Source organism: Pelobates fuscus, chromosome 1 (assembly GCF_036172605.1).
Source record: "Pelobates fuscus isolate aPelFus1 chromosome 1, aPelFus1.pri, whole genome shotgun sequence".
Taxonomy (NCBI): domain Eukaryota; kingdom Metazoa; phylum Chordata; class Amphibia; order Anura; family Pelobatidae; genus Pelobates; species Pelobates fuscus.
In genome coordinates this window covers 380,075,647-380,096,933 of record NC_086317.1, presented here as the reverse complement: position 1 = coordinate 380,096,933, position 21,287 = coordinate 380,075,647, and the positions used below count along the sequence as shown (strand labels likewise).

The following is a 21,287-nucleotide window of genomic DNA, read 5'->3' as shown; positions in this document are numbered from 1 at the left end:
TGTCATTTTACAAGCGTGGGAAAATTCCAAAGAACTTTCCCACGCTTGTAAAATGACACAGAGCACTGTGATTGGATGGCTTAAAATCCATCCAATCACAGTGCTCTGTGTCATTTTACACAGCGTGGGAAAATTCCAAAGAACTTTCCCACGCTGTGTAAAATGACACAGAGCACTGTGATTGGGTGGCTTTCAAGCCATCCAATCACAGTGCTCTGTGTCATTTTACAAGCGTGGGAAAATTCCAAAGAACTTTCCCACGCTTGTAAAATGACACAGAGCACTGTGATTGGATGGCTTGAAATCTCACTGTTTAGTGGACATGCCCCTACTTGTGGTATAGCGAGTAGGGGCATTGGGGAGATTTTAATCTCCCTTATGCTATTATGGGGGTCATATTGACCCCCATAGAGTGAAGGGGGGACCTGGGGGGCTTATGAAGTGGTGGGGAGCACTGCTCCCTGCCGCTTCTGTCTTTACATATTACAAGGAGGGAGCTGCACGCCAGTAGCTCCCTCCTTGTAATAAACCGAACAAACAAACGAACACTGATATTCGGTGTTTGTTTGTTCGTTTGATTTTTTCTATTCATTCATTCGTCTGTCTGATGAATGAATGAATAGGTGAAATTCCCGTTCGCATGTCCAGGTGTTTCACTGGGCATGTGCGGGAATCTCACAGTCTGTCTAGTGTGGGCAGATGACGTGTCCCACAGGGACTTCACCTACCCACACAAAGATGGCGGCGCCCTGAATATAGATCGGGGCAGAAAATAAAGAATAAAAAATAGGTAATGTGGGGACCTTAGGGGCATTTGGGGGTGTCTAGGGGGTCAATTGGATGTAGTGGAAGCGGGAGGGGGGTTAAAAAAAAAAAAAACAGTGCCGCTTTAAATCATTTAATCATTCATTTTCAATAACGCTTAAATGGGAAAAGTAGATTAACAAATATTTTTCTTTCATATCATACAATTATTTTATACTTGTTACCATATCTTATGGTGTTTTTTTTTAAACATTTTTTTTTTCCAGCTTGCTGAGAAAATGGGCTTCCCGGCAAATATAATAGATGAGGCTGCACAGTGTATGGTCAATCTGTATAATCTGTTTATGAAATATGATGCCACAATGGTGGAAATAAATCCAATGGTGGAAGATTCATCAGGAATAGGTATTTGTTTTTTCTCTACAATTATAAATGTTTGCATGATTAGCTCATATCACCGTATGAGGAATAATTGTGAATGTACTTAATGCTGCTATTCGGTAACTTATTTATGTAAGGAACACTTCTCCCCTTACTGCCTAATTATGTATTTTCGCCCTTTTCAGTTTAAGGATTAAGGAGATGCTACTTGGTGGCATAACGTAGTCGTATATAATGGGTTAGTCTTGGCTTTTTTTGTAATAAAATATCAAATTGTAAGACCCGTACCGATGTAGGTAGATGTTATGAGACATGCCTATTATTGAGTTAGAAGTGGGGCATTTTGGAGAAACTGGAAACATTGAGCTATTCACTGACATATTTCAATTGAAAGATAGTCTGTTTGCAATTCAAATCATGGTTTGTGAAGAGAAGATGCACTGTTGACAATACAGTAATGGTTCCTTTCAGTCTGCTATAAAATACATATTGAAGCAATAAGTGTGAAAATATTAATACTTCATAACATTTACATATATAATTGAACTTGTCTAAATATGCACTTTTCATAAAGAATGATGCTGTAATTACATGTTGGTTTAAATGTGCTTGTTAAGTTGTATGCAGTTGTGTACAGGTCATTAGGAAATAATTTGTGTGGATATTTTGAATCTCCATCTGTCCCTTTTGTTAGATCCTTGTTTTCAGGAATTGAAATGTTAGCACAGCCTTGCATAGATGACATGATTGCTATTTGATGTAACAAAAGCAGTAAAAGGCCACTCTTTCATTTTACTAAAAAAAAAAAAAAAACCAGAAGGCTGCTAGCAGACATGTGCAGTCTTATTATGATGACATTTTACACAACAAACTAATAAGCACTGCATCCAAACTGGCCTTTAATAGGGTTATGTGCTTTTTTATTAATAGCTATATTTAACTGATTTATTTTTAATGTTGAGACAATAATGCGTCGCGTTTTATAGTCATAATTATCAGTTCCCAAAGTGTTGCAATTGCGACAGCTGCTGCAGTTTTAGTTTACAAAATTAGTGGCTGAATTTATCGGGGACACCGTGAAATAAATTTTATACCTCCATAATTTTATCGATGGGAGTGAGTGAGAGACATTTGTTAGATAAAAATCAGCTGCATATTTAAAACTTTAAGGAACTGTATGAGCACCATAACGACATCATCAAAATGAAGTTGTTATGGTTATTGCCGGATTTACATTGGGGTTAATGAAGCTGCAGCCCTTTAATCATCTTTTTACCCCGCCCACCTACATACTGCTTTACCGGACCTACTGTTAGGGGGTATGGACTTACTTGAAAGATATGACATTATGACCCTTATATTAGCATAATGGAGATTAAAATCTCCCTAATGTCCCTACTCGCTATGCCTTGAGAGGCATGTCTACTAAACAGTGAGCAGCTAGTGGCTCACTGTTAGAAAAAAAGAAAAAGGAAAAAAAAAACCCTCAGGCTCCCACTCCTGTGTAACCAGAAAAGTCACTTCCTGTCTCACCTCGTTAACGGTAGATAGCTCATATATGGCCTCTCTGTAGTCATATATGTCCCAAAATCAAGCTCCTCCGGAACTCCCGAAATCCGGTTCTGCAAAGGCCTCCCACAACAGGCCAGGGCCATCATAGTCTTCACCCTCTGGCCTATCATGCTCAGTCATCTATGAGCAAGGCTGGATCGTGGACCACCATAACGCCCGGTACGCGTTGTCCAGCCATAGTTCCTTCTGGACCAACCTCTCGAGCTCCGCCACCCACTCCTCCAGGGGCCGCTCTCCTAGGAGGGGCATCCACAGCGCCACTTGTGTCTGCACCTTCTACTCCGAGCGTGGAAGCCTCTTTCCCTGTTGAACCTGAGCTCTCTCCAGGGCCTCGTGCCAGACGTCTTTCCAAGCTGCATCCCTCCAGTCCAGGTCACTATCCTCCTCGTCTGTGAGCGCTGCCCGGGGACTAGCTGGTTCCATACTTCCGAGTTCCTTTCTGCCAAGGGCACTGCTGAACCCTTCACTGCACTTCCTTGTTTGGGATATCCATTCGGGAGAAAAGTCCTGCCGCATGCTACCAATATAACGGATCCCCTATACTCCGGCTGAGTATATCCGTTAGTAGTCTCCCGAATCCCAAGTGCTGCAGTGATTATAGCTCTCTTGTTTCCAGCAGAGTAGTGATTAGTGCTCTCCAATCACGCAAACATGAGCCTAGACTTCATGAAGCGGCAAAACAAATGTGTTTAATGGGAGCCAGACACAACTTTTTATGTAACTCCCCATGCAAGCGGTTTCCTTAAACTTATTCCAATGGCATTCCCCACTGGACCTTAGAGGAGACTAGTTACAAGCACACATTCCACACACTCCTCCCCTGTGCCTGAGAGCTAATTACCTACACAAACATGAAATGAAATTATCTCTCCAGTACAAACACATACAATATAACAAACCACCCAAAATACCCCCAAAACACACGAAAACCCCACAAAGGTCACATCCCCTGATAGCCCCGATCTGGGTGACGAACATTTCCAAAAATCACCCAGATCAGTTCAGGGGTTTGGGATTTTCATAGAAGTCAATTATTTTACCGACCATGCACATGGTCCTATGCAGGGGCGTATTAGCCGCGAGGCAAAAAAGGCATTTGCCTTGGGCGGCATTTTCCAGGGGGCGGCTAACTGACAAGGCAGGCTGCTAGGCGGTCGGGCGGCACTGGCAGGAGGGCGGCTAGCGAGAGAGCACTTCCTCTGAGCTGTCTGCTCAGCTCCCTCGCGCGCCGCAGAGTGAGGCTGGGAGGCGGAGCCGGAATATGACGTCATATTCCGGCTCCCAGCCTCACTCTGCGGCGTGCGAGGGAGCTGAGCAGACAGCTCAGAGGAAGTGCTCCCTCGCCGACCGGCAGCCCCACTAGACCCCAGGGAGATAGAGAACCCCCCCAGCGTTCCCAAAGGTAAGGAGGCTGGGGGGGGGGGGGGGGGGGGTAAATTAAAAAAAATATATATATATGTTAATGTGAGTGTGTATGTATGTCTGTCTGTCTGTCTGTCTGTCTGATAGTGAGTGTGTCTGTTAGTGTGTGAGTGTGTCTGTTAGTGTGTGAGTGTGTCTGTTAGTGTGTGAGTGTGTCTGTTAGTGTGTGAGTGTGTCTGTTAGTGTGTGTGTGTATGTCTGTCTGTTAGTGTGTGTGTATGTATGTCTGTCTGTTAGTGAGTGTGTGTATGTATGTCTGTCTGTTAGTGAGTGTGTGTATGTCTGTCTGTTAGTGAGTGTGTGTGTGTATGTCTGTCTGTTAGTGAGTGTGTGTGTGTATGTCAGTGAGTGTGTGTGTGTATGTCAGTGAGTGTGTGTGTGTATGTCAGTGAGTGTGTGTGTGTGTATGTCAGTGAGTGTGTGTGTGTATGTCAGTGAGTGTGTGTGTGTGTATGTCAGTGAGTGTGTGTGTGTATGTCAGTGAGTGTGTGTGTGTATGTCAGTGAGTGTGTGTATGTATGTCAGTGAGTGTGTGTGTATGTATGTCAGTGAGTGTGTGAGTGTCTGTTAGTGTGTGTATGTCTGTTAGTGAGTGTGAGTGTGTTTGTTAGTGTGTGTATGTCAGTGAGTGTGTCTGTTAGTGAGTGAGTGTGTCTGTTAGTGAGTGAGTGTGAGTGTGTCTGTTAGTGTGTGTGTCTGTTAGTGTGTGTGTATGTTAGTGTGTGTGTATGTCAGTGAGTGTGTCTGTTAGTGTGTGTGTGTGTGTGTGTGTGTATGTCAGTGAGTGTGTCTGTTAGTGTGTGAGTGTTTGTATGTCAGTGAGTGTGTCTGTTAGTGTGTGTGTATGTATGTCAGTGAGTGTGTCTGTTAGTGTGTGGGTGTGAGTGAGTGTGTCTGTTAGTGTGTGGGTGTGAGTGAGTGTGTCTGTTAGTGAGTGTGTCTGTTAGTGAGTGTGGAAAATAGAAAATCTACAATACAATAACAGAAAAACAGTGCAATAATGCTATAACACTTTAAAATGGTGAGTAGATGCAAAATAGTCACACTCACAAACAGAAATTGATTGTAGGCGTTATCATAAACCTCAGGACTTGCGAAGCATCATGGCAGATATAGAGGAGAAAAAATATATAAAAATAATAGTGCAGAGTATCTTTGATAAAATGAACACTTTAATGTACAAACACACTTACAAAATAGAAGTGGGAAACAGGCACATCAATAAATCCAATCTCAGGATCCCTGGAATCAGGAACATCAAAATGACCAATGTCCAAAAAAAGAGATGTGGAAATAAAATACAAAATAAAACCAAAATCAAATTCTGCACTACAATAGAAAGCCCTACGCGTTTCGTTCAGTAACCTGAACTTCCTCAGGGGCAAATGAATCTCCTAGTCTGCATGCAACGTCCTTCAAGTCCCGGTCTTCTTTTAAACTCATCTGAGTTTGGCGCGCAGTAAGTCCCAGCCTATCTGCACCATACTTCCGGATTCGGCATTTTCCATACTTCCGGGTGCGTTCCAATGACGTCACCGGAAATGCGACTCCGGTTTCATCCTTAGACTAAACCGGAAGTGATGATGCGTTCCATTCGGCAATTTTGCGTTCCACCACTCGTCAAAGGGGCGGAAATGGACCATAATGTGAAAAAACAGTAATTACCAAATCAGAAATCGATCTCATATCCCATAAGTCACCAGGATATCACTAAAATAATAAAGCAAACCTTCCTCTATAAAAAATTCCTAAATACATAAAGGAAAAATAGAAAAATATGTATAAAAGTAGAAATAAAATATAAAAATAAAAATAAATATAAAATTGTATAAAAATAGCTTAAGACATATATATAGGGTCTTAAAGAAACAACCCATCAAAAGGTATACATATATCTCATGCAACAAATTATGTACTTAGAGAAAACAAACCAAATCAAACTCTACATTCAGCCCCCTTGGTTGCATAGTTTGCAAGGTGTATATCCAGTATCCTTCTCTTTTCCTCAATAGTAATCCAATGTCACCGCCCCTTTCGTCCAAAGACACTTGTTCAATAACAGTACATTGGAGGGTACTGAAATTGAAGGAAGGGCATTTGTTACAGTGCACTGGCACTGAGTGTGTCACCATTTTCTTTTTAATATTGTTTCTGTGCTCTTGGAATCTAATTTTAGCCTTCCTCCCTGTCCTCCCCACATATTGCAACCCGCATCCACATGTGATCAGGTATACGACATGTGTTGAGGAACAGGACACCAGACTTTTGATTTTAAACTTCTTTTTAGTTTGGAAACTGCTGAAACTTGAAACAACTTTATGTTGATGGTTGCAACTGATACAGTTGCCACATGTGTGGAAGCCTGTTTTGTTCATAACCTTTTTATTCTCCAATCTAAAAGTGCTAGGTGCCAAGATTTGTTTGAAATTCGTTCCCTTCCTAAAAATAATTTTCGGAATTTGGGGGATTTGCATATTTAAATAGTCGTCTTCAATTAATAGACCCCAATGGTGACACACTCAGTGCCAGTGCACTGTAACAAATGCCCTTCCTTCAATTTCAGTACCCTCCAATGTACTGTTATTGAACAAGTGTCTTTGGACGAAAGGGGCGGTGACCTTGGATTACTATTGAGGAAAAGAGAAGGATACTGGATATACACCTTGCAAACTATGCAACCAAGGGGGCTGAATGTAGAGTTTGATTTGGTTTGTTTTCTCTAAGTACATAATTTGTTGCATGAGATATATGTATACCTTTTGATGGGTTGTTTCTTTAAGACCCTATATATATGTCTTAAGCTATTTTTATACAATTTTATATTTATTTTTATTTTTATATTTTATTTCTACTTTTATACATATTTTTCTATTTTTCCTTTATGTATTTAGGAATTTTTTATAGAGGAAGGTTTGCTTTATTGTTTTAGTGATATCCTGGTGACTTATGGGATATGAGATCGATTTCTGATTTGGTAATTACTGTTTTTTCACATTATGGTTCATTTCCGCCCCTTTGACGAGTGGTGGAACGCAAAATTGCCGAATGGAACGCATCATCACTTCCGGTTTAGTCTAAGGATGAAACCGGAGTCGCATTTCCGGTGACGTCATTGGAACGCACCCGGAAGTATGGAAAATGCCGAACCCGGAAGTATGGTGCGGATAGGCTGGGACTTACTGCGCGCCAAACTCAGATGAGTTTAAAAGAAGACTGGGACTTGAAGGACGTTGCATGCAGACTAGGAGATTCATTTTCCCCTGAGGAAGTTCAGGTTACTGAACGAAACGCGTAGGGCTTTCTATTGTAGTGCAGAATTTGATTTTGGTTTTATTTTGTATTTTATTTCCACATCTCTTTTTTTGGACATTGGTCATTTTGATGTTCCTGATTCCAGGGATCCTGAGATTGGATTTATTGATGTGCCTGTTTCCCACTTCTATTTTGTAAGTGTGTTTGTACATTAAAGTGTTCATTTTATCAAAGATACTCTGCACTATTATTTTTATATATTTTTTCTCCTCTATATCTGCCATGATGCTTCGCAAGTCCTGAGGTTTATGATAACGCCTACAATCAATTTCTGTTTGTGAGTGTGACTATTTTGCATCTACTCACCATTTTAAAGTGTTATAGCATTATTGCACTATGTTTTTCTGTTATTGTATTGTAGATTTTCTATTTTCCATGTTAATCTGAGGACTGTGAGGAGTCCTTATCTACAATACTTCAGTACAAGGGTAATTGTTTTTAGAGTTTTTCTCTATCTATTTACCCACTAAGTGTGTGTCTTTTCTTATCCACGCTCTGGTGTATCTGGACATTTCTGTATTCTGTTAGTGAGTGTGTCTGTTAGTGAGTGTGTCTGTTAGTGAGTGTGTGTGTGTATGTCTGTTAGTGAGTGTGTGTGTGTATGTCTGTTAGTGAGTGTGTGTGTGTGTATGTCTGTTAGTGAGTGTGTGTGTGTATGTCTGTTAGTGAGTGTGTGTGTGTATGTCTGTTAGTGAGTGTGTGTGTGTGTGTCTGTTAGTGAGTGTGTGTGTGTGTCTGTTAGTGAGTGTGTGTGTGTCTGTTAGTGAGTGTGTGTGTGTCTGTTAGTGAGTGTGTGTGTGTCTGTTAGTGAGTGTGTGTGTGTCTGTTAGCTAATGTATGCGTATCTGTCAATTCGTGTGTGTGTGTGTGTGTGTATTTAGAAGGCGGGGCGGGGGGAAGGGTTGGGTGGGGGGTGGGGGGCGCCTGAGTTTTGTCCTGCCTAGGGCAGCACAAAACCAGGATACACCACTGGTCCTATGCCCAAAACAGTTCCAGGAAATCAGGGCTAACGGTCGGTCTAGTTCGGTAGTGTTATGGGCAAATGCAAATATTACAAGTATTAGAATGAAATGTTGTATTTCTTAAACTGTGTACTTTGTCTTTAAGAGATATTGCAAATTGACAAGGTGTTAGAAATGGAACATATTGTTTTTCATAGATGTATCTTTAAGCAATAACCTCAGTGCATAATATGTTTGCGCCATTTTGTCCCAGACGAATGACAATAACAATAATACATAAACAAGCTTCAAGGCTATACTACGACTCTTTCAGTACACAATATACTGTGGTAACCCCAAGTTAATGGAACTTCCCCAAATCCGGGAATCTCCCACGACTGTGCACTTATGTCTTAGTATAAACAACAGATAAGCTATTCAGACTTTAAGATGCCATCTTGAACAAAGTTAGGAAAATTTCCATGACATATGCACCCTTTAGTTATGGCCTTGTATGTTTGCCAAGTTAAGGGAGGTCCTAATTACAATCCTTATTTTATATTGTATTCTCAATTATTTATATATGTTAAATAGAGGATCTCTTACTAACTATATAAAATTATGGCTAAGATATCTGTATGGTTAGCCCTACTAAGTTCTATGCTTTAAGACATTATAGTGGTAAATAAGGGAACCACCTGCGGAGGCAAGTAAAACACAAAGTTTATAAGCAATTCCTGGACTAGGGATGAGCACAGCACAAGGAAGGAAAAACAGGGGTTTTGTCACACATCTCCACCCCAGTTCCATGGGTCAGCATACCCGCCTGGCCACCACGGGTTGGCTTGGGGATGTCCGGTCAAGATGTAGTTATTTCTCTAGCTCCGGAAAGTGCTGAACCAGGGACACCTAGGGCAAGCCACTATTGGCGGTTGGGGAGAATTAACTCCCGAACAGGGTCTTTGTATATGGACCATAGTTATTGGGCAGGAGGCTAACATTCACACTCCTCCAGGAGTCCGTGGCGAACGTCCAGGCAGAGGGGCATTCGTCACAGGGACCTAGCACAGGTTACCCATGGTGGGGCATCTTCTAAAATAATTAACATGGGAAGACAAAGTGTCCTCCCCCAGCCTTCACCTGTGCCCCGCGAGTGGGGGCTATTCAATGGAACGGGGACCTAGGGGCCCCCCCAGTCCCCACCCATGATCGGCGGGTGGACGCCAAAAGTAACAAAGTGGTAGAGTCCTATTGTCTCTCGGCCCCCACCATGAGCAGCAGGTTGGGGCCCTTAATAACAAAAGGGATGGGGACCTGTTGTCCCGTGCCCCCCCCTGGCCCCCACCCATGAGCGGTGGGTGGGGGCCAAAAGTAACAAAGGGGGGACAGACGGACCTATTGTGCTCCCCCAACCCCCACCCATTCATTATTTACATAGGAGTCTTTTTTTGTGTGTTTATTTTACACAACAGTGAGCAGCCACTGTAGTCCCTACTTTGTCTTATGTTTTAAAGAAAACTAGATTAGATAGGGGGAAAAAAAACAGATCCTGAGAGAGGGAGAAAAGAGGGAAGCGATTGGGAAAAGGTAAGTTCGGCATGACAGTGCACTTTAAGTGGTTCACAATGTGTCTGTCGAACAGGATATCCTCCAATTAAATGCATGCTTTTAAAGTTAGTTGTGGTATTCACATATTTGAAGTTTTGTTTTCTTCTCTTATGCTAAGCATTCTTAAGTTCTAAATTATCTAAAATTCGCTTGGGGACTCACCTTTAACATTAGTAATCCATCCGGTGCAAAACCTCATAACACATTCCCTAAAGTGTTTTTACCCTTGAAAAATGCAGCCTGTTCGGTGCTATAACGTTGTACAGTGTTCATCCATATGTTCAGGCCCGGACTGGCCATCGGGCACACCGGGCAAATGCAACACATATGCACATTTATCACAGTCTGAAGTAGCACTATGATTATAGATCAATATGACAGTTTTTAAGTCGGTATGCGATTTTATCCAGTTCATTTTCCTTTTTTTTGCTATTTTTCCAATTTATAAATAAGAAAAAAAAATGTTGTAAATGTGCATATCAAACTAGTAAAATGATTTAGCTTGCTGAAGTGCTTTGTGTGTGAAGAGTGTGTCCTCTATTACCCTCTTTACACCCCCTGGCTGTCAGTCAAAGGGTCCTGTTACTCAGTGGATCTAAACTCAACAGGCAGACAATTGCCCTGAGCACCTGCCTTTTAAATACTTGTCATTGAACGGTGAAGTCTGTGATTGGACAGCCGCAGAATGCCTGGCCGGGGTTAGATGGGGATGGCTTGTAAAGCCTGCAGACAATGATCTGCAGCTTTTGCAAGCTTTTTTTTTTTTTTTTAGATCTGTCCCAATGAAAAACAGATAATAAAATGCATGCATGCACATTTTCATTAGGGTTACATAAAGTAAATTGTAAAAAAAAATACATACATATATTTATATATATATATATATATATATATATTTTTTTTTTTATTGGAGTATTAATTAAAGATAATTTGTGTAAAACAGCGGCCTATGCTTAATTATCATCCATTACTCAGTTCCTTATGTCATTTTGGTTTGCAATCCTTGCATTGATGGTTTTGCAAAACTCTGTAAAGAAAATTATATATTGAAAACCTTTTATTTACTTACCTTATCAAGGTAATTCTGCACGTGCATTAGACCTCCTCATAGGAAAGCATTAAATCAAGGTTTTCCTCTGGGGAAAAAAAATCTGACGCTGGATGTCCATACGCAGAGCCAAAGGTCCGTTTGGATCCAGGAAGCGCCTCCAATGGCTGTCTGGGAGACAGCCACTGGAGACAGACTTAGTGCTGCAATGTAAACCTTGCAGTTTCTCTGGAACTGCAATGTTTTACATTACCGCACCAAGTGCAATAGGGACCTGGTACCCAGAATGTTCCATGCTGTCCTACATGCAGTGTGCTTAAATGCCTATGCGACAGCAAGGAATGCCCTGCAGATTTGGTGTGAGTAGTATTAAATCTCTGCTTACCCTATGAAACACCAGGTATCAATGCATACTTGACCCTCCCCTCTGTCTGCTGGGTCCATTTTTATTGGCCCAGACTTCTTGGTAAGCTGCTCTTTAAATGCATATTCACAGAACGCAGTGTGAGTTAAATCCCTGCTCACACCAGTTATTCCAGGTTTCAATGGATACCTGCGGCTCTTATGAGTCTACTATTTTTAGTGGCTCCAGACTTCTTGATGAACTGCTTGCAGTGCTGGAAGCAGCTCTTTAGCCCCTCTGCAACATTAGTGCATGCCAGGCCTTCCTACGATAGGGGTGCTTTAATGCTGTTAGGGCAGCAGAGCACACCCCAACATTCTCGCCGTCCGGCCGGCTGGCTTACCTCCCTTCCCAGCGTGCGGATTGACGTCTAGGGGTCTGCTTGGCAACCCAGGCAGTCCCTCTGCACCCAAACTTGGAGATCTGAGACAGCTTGTCAGTGCGATCACTGTTAAAATGATTTGTAACCTTGGCTGAGACATTGTTCTTTTCGACTTTTTTTTTTCCTCACTTTGAGAGAGGCTGAGATATTTTTTTTTTTTAACCATTTGTTCGGTGCTGATCACAGTATTACCCAGTCATTAGTTTGATTAGGGTGATTAGTACTATTATTTTTATTTATAGGGTTAAAACATTTATTTTAATTTTTTTACCCTTTTTGTCAGCTGCAGCAGTATTTCATTTTTAACCCCTTTCCTTTTGCCTGTTCACTGTACAGTATCTGTACTGTATGAGTGATCTGTGTGATCATAGAGCTCTATAGAATCCCTCCCTCCCCCCCCCCCCCTTTTTTTTTACAGCTGTAATTTTATTTTAATTCTATGGTTGGGTGTAGGGCTTTCTGTAGGTGGAAGTGGGAATTGGGGTGTGGATGAGGTAGTGGGTATTAGGCAGGTAAGCGAATATTATATATTTTTTTGTAAACGTTTCTAGTTTAACGTGCAGTGATGCATCACAGAGAAATGACATGAGCTAACCTACGCAGAGGTATAGAATATTGACATGAGTGAATCACACAATCAACCTACGAAGAGGTGTAATCTAAACATTTACAGTTGAAGAATGACCAGAAGAAAGAATGATTGCACTTTTTAAGTAAATGTTAAGACTATCTAGGAAAGTGTCTCAAACGCAAGACTGTTAAGAAGAAAAAAAGAATCCTCTAAAAATGTTACTTGCAACTCACAGCATGAGATATATGATAAAGGTATAAGATTAGGTATTGGGCTTATATTGGTGCCAGCTCTACTAGCTGTAAGCAAGATAATGTAAAAACAGATATTGAGAGCTAGAATGTTAATAACACGAGAGTAAAGAATCACTGGATAGCTTGATTACACTGTAGTATAGCATTACCTATATACTGTATGAAGCGGTAGGCCTCAATAATTCTAGCCACACCAAGATTAATGAAACAAACAGATTAAGTATTGCTGTTAGAGTAACTTCTGAAAAGTGCTTTTAAACTATCTCAGAATCAGCCGAAGATGGCCATCTGTCAGCCCACACTAGTCTCATGCCCATTGGGAATTCAGATAAATATGGCGCTCCACCAGACTCAGTCTCTCATGCAAGCTGACACATGTTGCCCACTTATCTGGACACTCCAGGTACTCCAATCAATAGCAAGGAATGAGCCCTCCACATGTTGACCAAGGCGAATGGTTCTCCCTTGATGTGAGGTATTTCCCCTAAAGGCGTGTAGCCCAGGTGAGTGGAAGCGTGGAGAGGGCTGTTGGAAGGCCAATGTGCCCTTGTTGCATGGCGCAGTGCTGACTCTTCTGCTGCCCGTGCACACTTGTGCGGGTCGCTGAGATCGTTGTCTCAACTTTGCCCAGAATCTGCAAGATGCTCAGGCTGCACGAGAGCAGATAATTCGAAATTTCCTCTGTCCAGTTACTGCTAGCAGGCCGCAAGTTAGTCCAGATGAGTGACAAAGTGATCCATCATGAGTTAAAAATGAGAAGTGCTCAATCTGGCCCTGGATAGCATGGTATATCAGCAGTAGCTTAGCTTTGTCGAGGGGCACAGCTGTGCAGCATCCAGCCTCTCGGCTGCAAAGCCCTGCCCTGCCTTACGAATATAACATTATATGGCACAGAAGGCTTATGTCATTCTGGCTGACTCAAATAGTGACACTGTCGCACCCTCTGACATTGAGCCCCTAAACAAATCCTCCAGTGAAGATACCCCACTACTATCTACAAAAGCATGCTTAGAATGCCCTGCAGTGCCAGGATCCAGAAAGCTGGATTACACCTAAGCTTTACTGCCCCAGAAATGCCCCCATTCACGGCTACATGTGGCATCACAACATTGATAAATGTTTGAGAGGCAGTGAACTAGTTTAGACTCTTCATGTCGGATGACATATTTGATCTGATGGTTGAACAAACCAACTTGTATGCCAGCCTGTATCTGTTTGGAAGTCCGGAGGCATACTACAGTTAAATGTTGTAGTAGATGTCTCAGAAATGAAAACATTTTGGGCACGAACCCTAGTAATGGGTATTGTGAAAAAAGTGTTGGAGGCACAAGCACCCTATATGGCTACCCCTCTTTTCCCAGTGGTTATGAAGAGGGATCGCCAACAACAAATGCTTCTATTCCCCCATTTTAACAATGACGCACTGTGTCTCCATAGAAATGACCCATTGTTGGACAGATTCTACAAAATGTGCCCCCTTATCCAACTTCTGTCTAAGAAACGTGCGTTGTAGACTACAGCAAGATATCGGATCAGTAGACTTGGCTGATCAATGTATATGGCCTTATCCGGTGGTCCAAAGAACAAGAAAATTGCAATCTATTTATGCCAGGTTACAATTTTTAATTCCCATGTACTGTATAAAATAAAGCCATAGGGAAGTCATACCCATTTCTTGATTTTTTTTTTTATTTTTTTAATTTTTTTTTTGATGTTTGTGCATAGATTATACATGGTACATTTAAGCCGGCATTGCCACAACAGCTGGTGCCAAGGATTCAACATACGTTTAGAAACAATTGTGTGACTTGACAATTCGTGCACATTTTTAAAGGGTTAGTAAGGTTTAAACATATGAGGCATTCAAGAGACATTACAGTGAAGAAACTAGTGAGTTCAGGCGTTGTGGTAATGTGTGGGATAATCTTCCTGGTCAGTGATAGGCAATACACGTGAGTAAGTGACAAATGTATGGAAACCCCAGGCAAATCAGGCATCGTGTGACACTGTCTTGCTTGTCTGGCCAAGCGTTGTGTTAGTAGTGTTTTCATAGCTGTGTATATAGAGTGTGTGCTATGCTTTGCCCTAGGTTAACGTGATAGAATAACCACTGTGTCCCCCCCATGGACCGACTGTAGGAACCTGTGTTAGGCGAGCGCTAATAATCGGAAACATTGGTGGACCGTGCAACGGACAGGCATTTCAATAGTAAGACAGGATCTTGTTGGTAGGGTGTCTCCGTGGTAGACAAGTGTTGTCAGTCCCAGACCCAGGAGGTCTCGCTCAGCCCACGCCGAAGCTTGGAAACAGGTGAGTGTAGTCCTGAGGTAATGCTGGGCAGGGTCATTGCATGGTCGCTCTCCAGCCCCAGGTCTTGTTTTGGGGGCCATGTTGCTTTTTACGGGCCGGAGGGGCGAATATTCGTTTCGCCTCTGTACCAGGGCAGTGGGTCACCCCAGTGGCTGTTGGTGCTACAGCAAGAACTGTGCCTGTTCCGTGGGTCCCAGGCTTGGTTTTGAGTGACTGTGTTTTGTGTGCTGCTCTCAGCCGTTGCGTTGGGGACTTACAGCCTCGCGGCCATTTTGGGCCCTTCATCCGTGCTTGGACTACAGGCATCCGTCGCTTGTGTATTGGCGGTGGTGGAGGCGAGTGTTCGTTTGGCTGCTGTTGGGCATTGAGCTGCATCCTCTCCTCCAGGTTGTGCCAGAAGGTTGCGAAGGCTCTGTCCAGCCTGGCCTCGATGTCTGCCCACACTGCTGCAGTGTCGGGGTGCCTCGTGGCATCCGCCATGTTGGCTGGGTCGGAAGCTGTGCACATAACTGTAGTCATTCTGTCCCTCCTGTGCTGTGGGTGAGAGTGTTCCCCCAGGGTTTGACCGGGATTACCCCCGCCGGTCCAGAGGGGGGGTAGCGGGGTGTCTGCTCTACCTTGTAAGCCCCTGTGCCTCTCAGAGCTGGGAGGTCGGCCGCCCCTCCCGCCCGGTGGTCAGGAGGCCGCATCACCCATTTCTTGATTTTATGTTAAAACTTTTGTCCGTTATTTTATTATAGAAAAGGATTAAATAGACACTTCGTCCTCCTGAACAGAATGAAACTGAGTCCTGGAATAAATTGTTGCTGATAGCATTTGATTGGAGTGGTGTGTTGTTTGGCACACAGGTCTAGTTCCAATCCATTGCATCTCTGTGCGAAGCAATTAATTGAAGGAGATTGCAGGTGGTGTCAGCTTGGATACTGACATCACCTGAGAAGGAGCTAAAAGGTTGCAGTGGAAGAGTTGCAGCACTGGAAACAAGCTAAGTATTCTTTATTTCATTTTACTGAGCGAAGTGGGGAGGTGTTGGACATTGATTAATTTACTATAAGGGAACATATTGTCCCAAAATAACTATTTTTGGGACTATAGGTTCCCTTTTAAATAAAAAACGGAAAAGAGGAAAAATAAAACCGCATAATAATATATCAAAAGTTAGTATTGGAATACTTCCACGCTTAAAATATGCTCACAAAATGGCCACCAAAGTCCAGAACTCAGCTTTTCTCTCTTACTAAATTAACTGCTTTTTTTCTGGGGAATCGTTTCTCCTTTAAGCATCTTATCTGCAAGTGCTCAGAAGACATACTACACAAATCCTTACTGTGCCGTATGGACATTTTCTACTTGTTGGATACAACTGATATGTCTTTTTTTTAAGGGGGCTACTCTACTAAAGTAAGGTTGAAATTCCAAATTGGACTCATGGTCCAGGCATTCTTGTACCAAAAAGCCTGCCACTCTTACAGGTTCTCTGGAATATGTGTGTCCTCCACCACATTCAGTGATCATGTACACTTCGTGAGACCTGCAGCATTTGTCCTGGAAGGTTCTCTTCCTCTTGGTTATTGCTTCATCTAGGAGGGTTTCCAAGCTTTCTTCTTTGTGCTGTGCTTCCAATATCCTTTTTCCCCCATCAGAATAAGTCAGTTTTATGCACTTCCTATATCCTTTTGCCTACTTCTTCCAGCAATCTGGAGATAGTCTCTTTTTGTCTTTAGCTGGCCAGTGATCAGGAGAGCTTTTCCACACCCTGTATGTGGTGCCAAGAGACTTCAAGTATTAGGTTGAGGCCATAGAGTCCCACTTGGTCCTTTTTTCAGGTTTTGGCATTTATTTTGACCATCGGCTTAAGTCTCTGTTTGAGTTGGTTCTTTTGTGAATCAACCCGTACCCAACATAATTACCACCTGTTCTAGAGCGTTGACATGATGCTTCTATAGAGCAGAATTGCAAAATGATCATTTGGTACTCTTTGTATATTTTTCCAAGGTCTATGGTTTGTGTAAGGTCTGAACCCTTTTACGTGCCCACCCTGTTCTTATTTGTCTCATACCTGTGTTGCTTGGGTGTGTGTGTGTTTTTTTTTTTGACTCCTTTGCATATGAGTGAGTTAATCTTTTTCTCAAAGACATTCTGGTTGATAACATAGAAATGTAATGCAATGTAGTAAAACTATGTTGGTAACACTTAAATTTCCTGAATCATGCCCTCATTTTACAGATCACTGATATCTTAATTCCCTTTTCCTTTTTTCTTCTTGCTAACCTTTGTTCTTCCTTTGCTGTCACAGCTGTTTCTTAACAGTCTTGTCCATTATTTATTTATTTTCCCAAAATGTTTACCTGCTGTGACTTTTTGGTACATGCTGAATGCAGACGGGTATTAGAAAGGACAAACATTGCTCCTGAAGTCTTGTCACTTCCTTGCAAAGTATATAGAAATATAAAAATTTATCATGCTTCATCTCAAGTATGCTTACATCAAACCTTTTTAAATTGTACTCTGTTAATTTAACTATGGCATCCTGACAGGAAGCTGAATAAGTTAATCAGACTAACAGATAATATATATATAATTTTTTATTTTTTTTTGTGCAAAAAATATATTTGTACAAACAGGATGCAAACGTCACATTGGCCAATATTTAGAAATTTCAAACCTTGGTGGTATCGCAAACGATAAACTGTGCATTTTTACAAAATACTGTGCGCTGACAGCCGTTTACATTGATTACAGCTAGGGTTGCACAGGCAGAAAACACAATGGCATGAAGTCATACAATGGTACATTAAAGCTCTGAGTAAATCACGTTCTCTGTCCGGGTCCTGTCTTTACACTGTGTCTGGTGTCTATGAGTGCGCTCGTGTAGCAACCCATACCCCATCCTATCGTCTCCCCTTGATGCTATGGAGTGTTCTCCGGTGTTTCTTAAATAGGAGTGAAGATCCCAAACACCCGCTAACTTACTCTGGTGAAGGGGGGTACTAGTGGGTATATTTGTTCTGAGGTCATCGATCCCAGTCGTGGACTAAGTCAGAGGTGCAAGTGAGAGGTCTTGCTGACCCGTATGTACCTCAACCTTATTGCGCATTGTCTCCAGCTATGGGTCTCCAGCAGGTGGGGTGACCGCCTCTAGGGTGAAAGGTGGCAATTATGCCTCCGTAATGAGGAGGGAGGTGTGGGTGTGCGGGTGTGCTGTGTCAATTCAATCCTGACTTGTTTGTGAAAATACGTGTCCATTCCCTGTCCTGTAGGGTTATCCCTAGTTCTTTCTCCCACTGTTTGGTAAAATCTGGGAGGCAGTCATCTTGTTTGTTCTGGATAAGTTTGTAGAAGGTGGATAGATGTTTGGTCTTTAAACTATGTGTGGAGCATATTGTTTCAAATTGGGTGGCTGTTCCAGAGCCGTTTAGGATAATGGGGTTAGCCTGGATATAGTGAGTTTTTTGTTATGTCTGAACCGAAGCAATTCGGTTTGCCAGTCCTGTGATATGAGTTTGTTGAAGGGACGTATACCCTCGTCTGTCAATAGCGTTCCAAGTGATAGGTAGTTTGTGTCTGGTGCCATCTTTTAGAATGCTTCTGGCTTAAGTCCCGGGAGGAATAACTGGTTATGTGTGAGTGAGTACAAAGGAGAGGGATGTGGTGCTATGTTTGGGATCTATCTGATCTTCGACCACAGCACTAAGGTCGGTGTTACAGTGGGATGTGACGCGTGGCCTGGTGTTAGGCAAGACTTTCCCTTCTCGTGCCACGGTATCGTGTGAATGGGGGCCGTAAATGAAGTAGCTTCCAATTGCACCCATTGCTTGGGGTGGTGAGGCTGTGCCCATTTATAGATTCTGGTGAGTATGATGGCTTGGTGGTAGGTTTCTAGGTCCGGTAGACCCAGGCCCCCCTGTATTTTCTGCCTGGATAGACAAGTATACTTTAGTCTAGGGTGTTTATTAGCTCACAAGAAGGACGAGAAAAGGCGTTTCACCTGTATGAACATACTTACCCTGACCGGTATATGGTTGAGAATTCAGGTGGTCCTAGCTTTCCCTCTTCTATTTTTCAGGATGCTGTTTCATTCATTAAAAAAATCTAAATGATGCTATTAATTAAGCTGTATGATCTTTGCATGGTACACTTTACTAATTGTAAGTGTAAAAAGGCAAATCTATTGCAAGCAGATTTAAAGCTCACAGGCTGTGTGCCATAACACTTAATTGGAGGTTCTGAAGGCTGTGGATTGAAGCCCCTGTGCTGAATTCTCTTTTCCTTTTGTGTCTGTAGTTATAATTCTATAACCCTCTATCTGTAATCTCATCTGTGTCTTTAACTTAATTTGTTAAGCGCTTTAAATATATTGATTGTATAGGAAATGTAAAATACGTTTAAGAATTTTAGATAAACTAAGGATGGGTTTATGCACATAAAGAAATCCCCAATGACATGATGGAGGGTACTTTATCCTAGCAGCAGTCATTACAGCCCATTGCTAAAACTGGAACCTGAATGAGTGCTGTATCAAACAGCTGTTCTCCACAGTTACATGCTTATCAATTGAGTGACAGAGAACTGTCCCCCTCACCTGTCATTCATACTGACATTTCATCATTGTACAAATCTCTTGTACAAAGCACTCTGTATAAAAACCTGGGAAAGGTTAGACAGTGGGGAAAAAACTGTCAATGTAAAGAGTGAGCTGTAAGATCTTGGGTTGGCAATACAACAAAATTCAGGAGAATGTCATTAAACAAAATCTGATGTGACAAAAATCACACTGCATGTTTATATAACTAATATAATTAGAAAAGATCTTCATGAACTAAAAAATAAGTGAAATTGATAAAACTGAGTAACACTGTAGGCAGAAAAATTACCGAATATCAGGTTAATCAGGAGCATAATGTGTTCTCTTCTGATCTAAGGTGCTGTCTGCCTTCTTAGCAGTTTTACTGCCCCCAGATGTTTCCAAAAAACTGTGCTACATGGAGAACTTCTTCTCCACAGATATAGTAAAGTGTGCGCATGAAATTTGACTACGGTAATTGTCTTGTAATATGAGGCCTCAGGAACCAGCAGGACTGATTGAGGTGTAACAATTCTCATTTACAAAAGTGCCTATTTCTATGGAAAATAAAGGACTCTAAAGTGCTTGATATGTTTGGAGTATTCCTTTCATTTAACGTATATGGTCAATAAGGTTTGAAAATTAATGCCATGAATGTAGTATATACATATGCAAACACCCCGTGCACTTCAAAATTAGTTTTGACGCTTAACCTTGTCCTTGATCATGGCCACAAATATTTTATATCCCTTGAATCCACTGAATTGTGCTTTCCTGGGAAGTTGCATGTCTTTGGTGTAGATAAACACTGCATCATGTGCATTTATGTGAATCTTAATTAACCATAACTGTAATATGTCTTAAACAATGACCATCCTGTTTTAAACAAACTTAAAGCATGCTAAGCAAGGTCGTGTGTAAAACCTCTCTCTTAAATTGCATACTGATTCCACTGAATCATATTTAAGTAGCTTAATATGGCTGCCACACCACAAGAACCTATTTTACTTGCATTTAAAACAATTCCCCTGTCTGTTCTTTCTAGTTATGTGCATGGATGCAAAGATCAATTTTGACACTAATGCAGCATATCGCCAGAAGGAAGTGTTTGATCTCAGGGACTGGTCACAAGAAGACGAACGAGACCACCAAGCAGCAAAGGCTGACCTCAACTACATTGGACTGGATGGCAACATTGGATGTCTTGGTATGTTAGTATTTCCTGTCTTGTGTAGCTTTATGGTTTCCTACCTACAGTATTTGCATTTTAGAGTTAACTATGTAAAAATTGGCCTTTATATATCTCCCCCTCAAGCATCTACTTATTTTATTTCAAGTAAATAAATAAAGGCCAATTTTAGATTAGCGGAATTAACCAAGCACGTATGTTTCCAAATGTTTAGGGCCAAACTTGATATGTTCTTGTACAATTTGCAAACTTGCTTGTGTCTGTATCAAATGAAACAGTTTGGAGCACAACAATTCAGAGTACTTGCACAATATTATCTTGTGACACCACTGGACTTTTTGTGGAGAGCAGCACAGTTTTTTTGTAGTTCGACTATTACCAACCGTTGACACTTAAAATTATTGTGTGTTCTTCCCCACAGGCCCTGCAGAATATTTCTAAAAGAAAGATAATTTCTTCTCATTTCCGTGCACAGAGCAAATCTATATAGTACAACAATTTGCTTGCAGAGGCACATTCCTATACCTTTATTTAACTAAATGACATCTTGACATTAAGTAGAGAT

General features: G+C 41.7%; 1 protein-coding gene across 1 annotated transcript in view; it reads left to right on the top strand.

The window, feature by feature from the left end:
• SUCLA2 (succinate-CoA ligase ADP-forming subunit beta) overlaps window positions 1-21,287 on the top strand; it is an 82,522-nt gene that overhangs the window by 45,195 nt on the left and 16,040 nt on the right. Inside the window, exons 6-7 of the mRNA XM_063426002.1 lie at window positions 1,032-1,170; window positions 20,579-20,740. Coding sequence (XP_063282072.1) covers window positions 1,032-1,170; window positions 20,579-20,740 — 301 coding nt within the window. The remainder of the gene's footprint in view (window positions 1-1,031; window positions 1,171-20,578; window positions 20,741-21,287) is intronic.